At 35.4% G+C, this 10,212-nt stretch overlaps 2 protein-coding genes across 2 annotated transcripts in view; both read left to right on the top strand.

Annotated features, from left to right (window-relative positions):
- The window catches only part of LOC125502400, a 6,081-nt gene extending 6,047 nt beyond the window's left edge, over window positions 1-34 (top strand). Inside the window, exon 13 of the mRNA XM_048668296.1 lies at window positions 29-34. Coding sequence (XP_048524253.1) covers window positions 29-34 — 6 coding nt within the window. The remainder of the gene's footprint in view (window positions 1-28) is intronic.
- Window positions 7-6,619, top strand: LOC109538415 (RING finger protein 17). Its single transcript, XM_019905636.2, has 20 exons — window positions 7-85; window positions 137-296; window positions 356-481; window positions 546-726; window positions 790-909; window positions 2,659-2,749; window positions 2,807-2,991; window positions 3,045-3,277; window positions 3,327-3,551; window positions 3,615-3,783; window positions 3,847-3,999; window positions 4,072-4,163; window positions 4,281-4,428; window positions 4,932-5,234; window positions 5,292-5,473; window positions 5,526-5,682; window positions 5,734-5,918; window positions 5,979-6,075; window positions 6,145-6,273; window positions 6,351-6,619. The coding sequence occupies exons 1-20, from the start codon at window positions 49-51 to the stop codon at window positions 6,498-6,500; spliced, it is 3,123 nt and encodes a 1,040-aa protein (XP_019761195.2). The 5' UTR covers window positions 7-48; the 3' UTR covers window positions 6,501-6,619.
- Window positions 6,620-10,212: the final 3,593 nt, after the last annotated feature.

The following is a 10,212-nucleotide window of genomic DNA, read 5'->3' as shown; positions in this document are numbered from 1 at the left end:
CAATCGAAATTGAACCAACTAAACAAAGACATAGAAAGTTATGTTAAGATGGGAGGAGCGGAAACTGTGGCGAACCCACAACTCGGTAATGTACCAATCAATCAGTTTTATGTTAGTCTAATGTGAATGCTTTTAGATACTTTGTATTTAGTCTTGTACATCATTGAATCACTGGACTTGAAAGAACAGAAGTGGTGTAGAGCGCGACTAACTGACATCAAAAGCGATAACAACGATACACTGTATGAAATGTCTTTAATTGATTATGGAAAAGTGCAGTGTGTTGGAATAAACAGGTCATACATTTATTAGAAAATGTCTACTTAATCAGTAACCGACTCATGACTTTATATAGAATCAGAGACATTCCAACTAATATAGCTCAGAAAAAACCGTTTGCCATTGAATGTATGTTGTATAATCCTATGGACTTCACTTGGAGGAAGGACGCCCATTACTCTTTAGCGAAGCTACTGATAGAGTAAGGAATAACGTTTTTAAACAATTTTAGTTTTGAGTGAGAATGTCGATATTTTCAATTTAAGAAAAGACGTTATAATGATGGAAAAGGGCTATAGTAATGGCATTTGCCAGGTAGAACTAATGATAGCCTCGACAGATGGAGGAGCAACTTCAGTTATTGATGTGTTAATTTACGCTCAGCACTCAGTGGCTAGCAGTAATGATGATTCGGTCAGTGCAGATGAATCACAGTCCTCTAGTAAGGTTTGTTAAAATGCTTTTCAGATCAACATTGTATTGCAAGTTAAGCATTATTATTTACCGTAGAAGGAAGTGTGCTATCCGGCTTTGAAAGTATTCTCCAACAGCACGACATTTACTAAGAACGAAATGCAGAAAGTGGTAATTGTGAATGTTGTCGATCCATATAACATTTTCGTTCATCTGGTAAGTTACGTTTAAACATATTTCTTCTTCGGTTATAGGCTCCTCTGTTGCGTTCCTTCCTCGGTTTAATTGCCCCGTTTTCGATCTTGTCGATCCAGCGTTTCCATGAGCATCTTATGCTTCGTCTGCCAATAATTGATGACTTGCCTCTTGCTAATCTGACCTTCCTGGTTCAGTGTACTCACATGTTGGTTCCACTCCTGTTTTCTTCCCTTTACCCACTGGTTGATGTTTTATATGACATCTTTGTTCGTCGAGTATTTCCTGAGTGAAGCCATTGTTGTTATTGACGCTCATACCCAAGTAGTCGTACTTGTGTCCTTGCTCTATGGGCTCTGTATGTAGATGCCACCGCTCACCCTCCATTCCTTCCAGATAATCATACATTGAGTTTTATTAACATTGAGTGTCGGGCCCTTTGCCTCACTCGCTATAACTACCTGGGTTAAAATTTGTTGAAGGTCTTCTAGAGTTTCTGCGATTAGGACCGTATCGTCGGCATACCTAATAGTTAATATTTAGAGGTCTCCGTTTATTTTCATCTTATCTCTTCTTCGTTTAGCGCTTTGTTCATAATCTCTTCCGAGTAAATGTTAAATAGCAAGTCGTCGGTTATATCAGATTCAACTCGAACCACTGGCTCTCTGGCCATTGTAAAGATTCGTTATTATTCTTATGTCTCAGGTATCAAGCTGTTTTTGCAGTTACATCTCGACAAGAATCATGAAAATAGTATTATAGTCTATAAAACATGCATATACATCCTGGTTTACATCTAAACTCTTCTAAATTAAGATATTAAAAGCAAAAAGTGCTTCTCGAGCTCCCACTTCGAAACCCAAATTGTGTTGCTGCGATCTCTTCCTCCAGTCTTTTGTGTATTCTATTAGGGATAATTTTGCTATTATGCTGGATTCGTAGATTTTGTTGAATAAGTTCACTAGTGGATGTATCTCGTCTGGTCCCGGTGATCTCTGGTTCTTCGATGATTTGATAACATGAATCACTTCTTCCTCGGTTATTCTTGGTCCTGTCTCCTCTTGTAAGTTGTCAAAGCATGGTGTATGTTTCTCGTCTTCAAATAGATCTTCAACATATTGCTGCCATATTTTCAGCTTTTCCTTTATGTCAACCACAATATTTCCCTGCTGATCTTTAAGCATAAACGCTTGTTTGCTGTTCTAGTCACCTCTAAGTTCTTTCACTCTCTTATGCATAGTAAATGAGTCATATTTAGTTGCAAGTTCTTCGATTTCCGTACATTTGTCCTCCTGCCATTGTTGTTTTGCTTTGCGGATCTGCTTCTTAATTACAATATCGACTTGTTTGTATTGATATTTATCTTTGTACTTACATGTTCTCGCATTCATGAGTTATAAGTGTGTTCCAATGTACATCATTATGAAGTTCTGTTTCATCGATTTCTATTAAGTTTTCTTGAATATGCCTTTCTACTTTCTGTTTCGTAGTGTGGTTTTTTAAGCGATTAATGTCTATTAGGTTTTTAAGAACTCTTGTTTCAATTCTTTTCAGCCTTATTCGGAATTGGGTGACCAATGAGTTGTGATCTGACCTTATATCCGCTCCTGAGTAAAATTTCACCGATGTAATCGCGTTCTATGTAGTCTATTTGTTTTCTGAATATCCAGGGGTACAGGCGTCTTTTAGGCAGTTTATAGAAAATATTTTTAATGGCAAGATATAGCAACAGGCGGTGTAAACATATTTGAAACTTGAATTACTTTTCAGGTGAAAAATCAAGAGGCCATGAAAAGTATGAACCATGAAATTAAAAAGGCGTTCAAGAGTCACAGTTCGAAAGGCTGCATGCCGATCGAAGGTATATTCAAGTACGAATATTTGGCATTTAGCAAATAATGTTTTACATTATTTTTAGGGACGTATGCACTTGTCGAGCATCGAAGTTTTATGAGTGCGTATTGGCATCGTGCCTTAATCAAACGCGTGGACATTAATCTCGATACAGTTCATGTGCTGTTGGTGGATTGGGGTATCAATGTCATTGTATCCACCAACAAGATTAAGCCTTTGCAAAAACACTTAACAAAAGTCGAAAGCCAAGTAAGAATCAACCAAGTCATCCTAATAAATTTTAAATAATTCATTATTTTCAGGCTGTTTTGGTAAAATTAGCTCATATTGCTCCTAGTAATAACCAGTCGGTTTGGCCCGCAAAAGCCGCAAATTTTCTTCATACTTATCAAAGATCTCAAGAGGTACTCAAAATGATAGTTCAGGACGTTAAACCTGATATCGAGGTAGCTCTTTTTAGCATGAACACTAATGCGGATATTTGCCTAAATGCCGCCATGGTGGAACACAACTTGGCCAATTCTACAGGACAAATGTATTCAGTTTCTACTTAAAAAGAGTTTTTTTGTAATTTAATTTTCTAGATCAACGCAACGTGTATGGCAAAGATTGGCAGAGGCTGAGGACTCGGATATTTGTACTAATGATGGTTTGGTGTCGTCGTTGTTAAAGAAAGTCGATGAAGAAGCGAAATTTGAGGACGGTTCCGATGAAGAAGATTTGTCCGGGATCGCTAAGAAAAGAGTGGACATAGTTAAGGTTGAATCACCCGAACTAATTTGGCTCAAGTTCGTGCATTTTAAAGACAGGTAGGCGCTATTTCTTGTGTTGATGCGGACATTGAAAATCACTGATTTTGTGCTAAATTTTAGAGAACGAGAGATGTTTAAAAATCTGCAGGTGCATTATAGTCAGGACCATCAAACCCAACCAAAATGGGAAGTGGGAGAACTGTGTGTAACGGAATCAGATAATCAGTATGCTCGAGGAAAAATAACAAAAGCGGTCGGCAATGACTATAGCGTATACTTAGTCGATCAGGTAATACAAAAATTTCCAAGTTAAAAGAATCATTTACAATGACACGTTTTTTTCTTTTCACAGATTAAACACATCACAGTTTCAGTGGATAAGATTTATAAGTACAATCAGTATTTTGCGCGATATCAACAGGCAGTGTTTAAGTGCCATTTGGCTAACATTCGTCCTGCAGGAGACACTGGGCAATGGAGTATTTCGTCAATTGAAGCTTTACAGGTATTTTTCAGCATTGAAACAATGTGAAAATCACTTTTTGTGTACCTGAACTAATTCATAGACAATTTTTAGGAAATATTCCGTAAACATCATAGAATATATGCAGCTATAGTAAATAATGAAGAATCTGATTTGTCGACAGCAAGTTTGGCAATTGATATGTGGTGAGTATTACAAAATCTCTTTTGCAGATGAATATCAAAGATATATTGTTACGGTATAAATCCGTAAATTGCTCTATTTGAATGTAAACAGTTGTATTAAAAATAATTTATTTTCAGGTATGGGCTAATCATTCGGGGAGGAGCTCTGGAACCAGATAAAATAAAATATGTATCTATCGCCAACTCATTGATTAAATTCGGTTTTGCATTCAGATTGAGCAGAACAAAACCCACAACATATACCGCAGAAGCGGCATTCCTTAAGGTGGAAAATTTTTAATCGAATTACGTAAACTAGTACAGTCTATACCAGGGATGCGCAACACGCTATTAAAAAGTATACGCTATTAAAAAAATTGAGTTAATGATATCGACTTTCTCCAATCAATATATTATAAAATTAATTACAATAAAATGGACGTACATACTAAACCGAAACAATTTTTGACGCGTTACTCACTTGTCGGCGACTTGTTCAAACATTCAATACAAACTAAAAATGTTTTCACTTTTGTCAAAGATAAAGCTGTATGCTTAATATGCTCAAAGACTGTATCGACATTAAAAGAATATAACATAGAAAAGCATTACGATACAAAACATGAACAACAATATAAAGTTTTGTAAAATATTCGGGAACCGAATCCTCTATCAAAGAGGAGCCAAATTTTAATATTTTACACTGAACCGAATAAAATTTAGTTCATTCTTTATTTAAAAAAATAAAATTGAAGACACGCTTACATATGCATGTTTCAACCTTTTCAGGATATTCCGAATATTCAATCTGAAGTTATTGAAGAGAAGTGCTCGATCACACCGTGTGAGCCTCAGAAGAAAACCTGGTATGAAGAAATTCTTGAAAGTGCTGAAGCTGGAGAAAGCAATTCTTCGACAGGTCTCAGTAAAAGTGATTCAATTGAACCGGAAAACCCAGCTGATCCAACACAGCCATGTGGAACCGACGATGAGCATAGCTGCGAAGATGATGCCGAATCAATATGCAATAAAAATGAAGTAGAAATCACTGATTGGCTACCACCCTTTAAAATAGTAGACAGAGACTTTCGGGTATATATGAATATATATGATTAACTATGCAAATAAGGTCAAATAAATGCTTTGTAGGCGCGGGTAACATGCGTGGAGACTGGAGGACATTTATTTGTTCATACAGCGCCTCTACATGAGGCTTACCTTAAAATGGAAGCAAATATTAAAGCATTTTTTGATCGTCATCCGCCGTCAGTAAGCGATCAAGCATGGCAGGCTGGTGAGCTCTGTACTATCAAATTCAATGATGGAAATTGGTAATGAATGGTATATTATGCGTCACTGACCACTAACTTCATCAATTTCCAGGTATCGAGGAAAGGTCTTAAGTACTGATGATTCAAACATGGTATACGTGTATATGATTGATTTTGGAAGCGATCATAAGATATCAAGAGATGAATTATTCCGCGAAGTGCTTTATACTGAAATTCGGGCATTTGCTACGAAAATTAAGCTGAACCGAGTAGGTGACGAAATGTTTTCTCATATTCGGCATAAAACAAATGTCTCTCAGGTTTTTGATAAGTCTGGCTCCTGGTTAACTTCCGACTACGACCATTTCCGTGACTTAGTTACCGATTGGTGCAGAATTGTTATTGAAGGGTCTCTTGACGTGGAACTACCACTTGCAGATGTTTACAATAACGAGCAGATTTTTATTAATCAGAGATTAGTCGAACTATGTCCCAATTTGTCCAGGTACATTACTTCATGGTTTTGTGTCCGGATCATATTAAAAGCAACACCGTTCTCTTATAGGTCTTCTGTGGAACCTGGCGAGATTATCGAAGACGATAACACTGTTATAGAGAATATAGAAATTGAGGAAGTAATTTCGAATCACGGGGAAACGGATGTAAGAATAAATATTATTTGGCGTATAACTCAGAGCAAACTAAGTAAGGTTCAAACAATTTTTTCGTAGGATCCTATTGATAGTAACAGCGAACTGGCAGAATCAGATCAAACTAGTTATCTCGAATCTAAATTTGAAGACACGACTTTGAAATATAAAGTTCAGGAATTACCCATTGAGCTTCTGCGTGGAGAAAAGGTATAAAGTCTCTTTAGCTATGTTTATTTTTATGGTGTTTTTTGCCTCAAAATACAATAAATTTGTTTACCTTGTAGATGGAAATGTTTATGGGCGGGATAAAGGATTATAATAAAATATGCATTCGTCTAATCGACGCAAGTACTAGCGAAGACATGTATGATTTAGCCAGCACTATCCAAGATGAGGTGCCCAGATTGCCCCCAATGACAGGTGGGAATTTTTAAATTACTTTCTACATGGATTTTGTCATAGTGGCATCATTTTTACACATACAAGACATTTTGGCACCCGTAAACAGGTGCCAGATTGTTTCTCCTTAAAAAAAAAATTTCTCATATGACCGAAACAGACGTTATATTAAATTATCAGATGGGTGCCAGAATGACATCAAACATCTACCAACATAACATTTAGTTGGAGATTTGAAACGTAGATGGCGCTCTGTTATATACATATGTATATGTTGGTGGGACGACCTCTTAGCAAACTAGCACCCTTAAGTGTGGTAACACTGTTTCTGTGAAACGCAGCGTATTTAGCAGTAATTCTTATTTCGAGCTTTGGATCCATTAAGATATTTCGGAATGTCTCAATGAGAAAAATGTTTGGTGGCTTTAGCCACCAACGTGGATATTTCAATTAAGATTGTTTTAAGTAAAGAAATTTTTCACAAACACGGTAAGCTTGTAAAACTCTTGATTTTGTTTCATTAAAACTTAAAGAACATGTCTGTTTTTCAAACAAAACCGATTTAATTAAATTGGTTTTGTTATCATAAAATTTAATAAATTAAAACTGAAACGGCCCCACGTATATTATAGCACGTATAGGTAGCCTATCTGAATACTTAATCATTCGAGAAAAAAAATTACGACAATTTTTCGATGAAAAGGCAAAGTCGCAATGATGTTTTTTGTCATTAACAGATAGTTACAGGTAGACAGCCTTTGTCAATAATAACAACCATTTGTCAAACTGTGGCTTAATTAAAATGTCCAATTTTAAGACACAACTTTGACAATAATCGGCAGATTTATTACCGCACTAGTGCGGTAATAAACATAATTATGACATTTGAAAGAGTGCCAAATCATAGTCACTACATAATAGTTGTAGATAAAAGATTATAATTAAATTGATTTGGTCGTTTTAAGGTTGATCTGAGTAACAGAATTTTCTTTTAGGGCTTTAAGACAAAAATATGTCAACATTTTTTGGGAAATTTTAAATTAATGCTGTGAACGGCACTGATTATTTACTTCTTTCAGGCCTAAAATTTGCAGTTAATCAAAACTATTTTTTCTTAATGCTTGTGTCACGTTCTATTATTGATGTTTGTGTTTGGTGCGATATTTTCCAAGAGCTGTTCTTAACGTTTGCGTTGTTTTATAAATATGTTTTCTATTTATTTCTATTCGATAAGCAAGTTTGATTTTCAGTAGCTCTTTTTATGTTTTCCTAATGTTTTGTTTTCCCTTTTGATTTTTCTTTAAGCTTCATGCCTGATTAATTTCTGGTTTTAAACATCTGAATGACTTTGTATCATTAGCTGTTTTACGCTTTGGGCAGTTTTCATTTAAAATTAACGTTGATTATTAATGTGTTTTCCAATACAAATAATCCCCTTTCAGTTTTTTAAGGACGAGTTTCATTATTAACCGAGCTAAAGTCGCATGCAGTTGATCTCCAGACGAATATGAACAGTTCGCTATTTTCAAACAAAACCGATTTATTGGTTTTGTTATCATAAAGTTTTATGAATTAAAACTGTTATTACATACATGAACATTTTACCAGTTCCATTAAACCTTATTTTTATTAATCTCATAAATTCCTCATTCAGTTATTTTCTGAAAGGTAATTTTTTGCCGTTTTATATTTCTGACAACAATGTTCAAAACCACTTTTTAACATAAACTTGTGAAGTGCTGCTGCCGACTATAATTTAATTCTTATAAAGTTTGCTCTTAAAACTTAAAAATGTTATAAATTAGAGTTCAGCAATAGAATTAAATATCAATCAAACTAACCCAAACAAATGTCCCCCTTTCATTGTTTTCGTTTCAACTAATCAAGAAAATTACTTTAGTCGATTCTGAAACCGCATTAGTTCAGGTATTTTCTGAAAAGTTTCTTCATGATCTTTTGACCTGTAATAGCACCTAAAGCGATCGTTTTATAGATAGGAATTTTCGCATTTTTTGGTATTGCTAAGCTCCAAAGTAACGAGTTTAGTTGTCGAATAACTCGTTCCTTGACCTATCTTGTTAGTGATGTCGCCGGTACTTTTTCCGATGGAAGATAGTGTAACTCCAAGGTATTCAAATGAAGTACAACTCTTGATCTTGTTATGCCCCACTTCCAAATCTTGTCCTGCTCCTACTAGCATATATTCGGAATTTTTTATGTTTATGGTGAGGACCCAGTCTTCATAACTCTCTTGAAGTTTGCGAAACATGTAGCTGGCTGGCATCGTCCTCAGCTTCCGCTACAATAACTTGGTCATCCGCGAATAGTAGGGTATATAAGGTATCGCCATTGATACACACGCCCAAATGTTGCCAACATTTCCGAAAACCAAGAGCAACCTTTCGTCACTTGAAACTCCTGGGTCAGTCAGAATATCTTTACTGAACTGAATTGTTTGAATATAAGTATGAACGGCATTAATATAGAGACTTTATCGATACCACTGTTTCTCATGTAAAGCCACAACTTGTTTAACGGCACTGTATCGTATACTCTCTGTAGGTCAACGAATATCAAATGAACAGCCCTTCATTTTTCGACACGTTTTGTATCAAGTTTTTTAATGTGAAACACCATCAATACATGATCTTGTTGCTCTATCCTGCGTTTTAACACCCTACCATAAAGGCGTGCGATTGAACACATAACTCTTATCCTCCGATAATTCTTGCAATCTCGCATGTCTCCTTTTTTTGAAGATCGATGTAATGACCCCTTTTTTCCATTCATTTGGGTATTCTCTACCCTCTATACATTGATTGAAGATGACTACTGATATGTTCAAAGCTACATTTAGCACTGCCTTCAGTAATTCAATGTTGATATTGCCTGGGCCACGGGCCTTTTAGTTATTCATCTGAGTTAATGTTATTCTTAATTCTTCGGGTGTTTTGGGCGTGATGATGAATTTTACTCGGTCCTCAGTCAACAGTCCTTGTAGTTGTTTACCCATTCTCGCATGTTAATGAGACTTATTTCTGACGTATGTATCTTTCTTAGTGGTTCTCATTCCTTTAGCATTTTCCACGCTCTGTTTGCTCTCGTATTTCCTATACATCTATCTACCTCTTTACATGCTTTCTCCAGTATTCGATTTTTGCTGCGATGACCTCTCTTGAATATTCGATTTGTTCTTAGATCAGTAGAATTCTTACACTCATCCAATAGGAGGTCCTACAAACTGAACATTTTCTATGGTAATAGATATATATGAAAGATTAAATAAGTTTATACTATCTCTATTGCTATTTTGTTAAATATTTAATAAACAAATTCAGCTAAAATTCAAATTATTCATGAATCTCTAAAACGCAATCCTATTGGTTGTGACGTCTATGGTCATATAAATGGCGGATTGTTTACGTTCTGTCCATAGTGTTTAGTTGTGTGGTTGTGTTTCATTAATTACTTTGTGGATTTAAATAATTTATAGTTTGTGTTAAACTAAAAAATGGCTTCAGAAAGATTCCGTAAAGCGTCAACAAACAATTTACCATGTGCACATTTTTACATGGTAACCATTAAAAAAAAAACGACGAAGGCTTTAATTCAGCCGAATTTAAGGGTGTCAAAGCAGCAGCGTAAGTAAAAATCCGTAAATTCATTATTAGTTACTCTCTCCTTGATGTACTAATCTATCTGTATTGGTTTAAATTAGGTAAATAATATATATAGAATTTCCCTTAT

Source organism: Dendroctonus ponderosae, unplaced genomic scaffold (genome assembly GCF_020466585.1).
Source record: "Dendroctonus ponderosae isolate FM_Combo_2020 unplaced genomic scaffold, Dpon_F_20191213v2 Dpon_F_20191213_7, whole genome shotgun sequence".
Taxonomy (NCBI): Eukaryota; Metazoa; Arthropoda; class Insecta; order Coleoptera; family Curculionidae; genus Dendroctonus; species Dendroctonus ponderosae.
This window is presented reverse-complemented; position numbering and strand designations above follow the sequence as displayed.

Bases quoted from the DNA above. Each gene is read 5' to 3' on its own strand.
- LOC109538415 (XM_019905636.2), top strand. From the start codon at position 49: ATGGGAGGAGCGGAAACTGTGGCGAACCCACAACTCG. The intron at 5,919-5,978 runs GTACATTACTTC...GTTCTCTTATAG, and splicing joins CTATGTCCCAATTTGTCCAG to GTCTTCTGTGGAACCTGGCG. The intron at 6,076-6,144 runs GTAAGAATAAAT...ATTTTTTCGTAG, and splicing joins CGAATCACGGGGAAACGGAT to GATCCTATTGATAGTAACAG.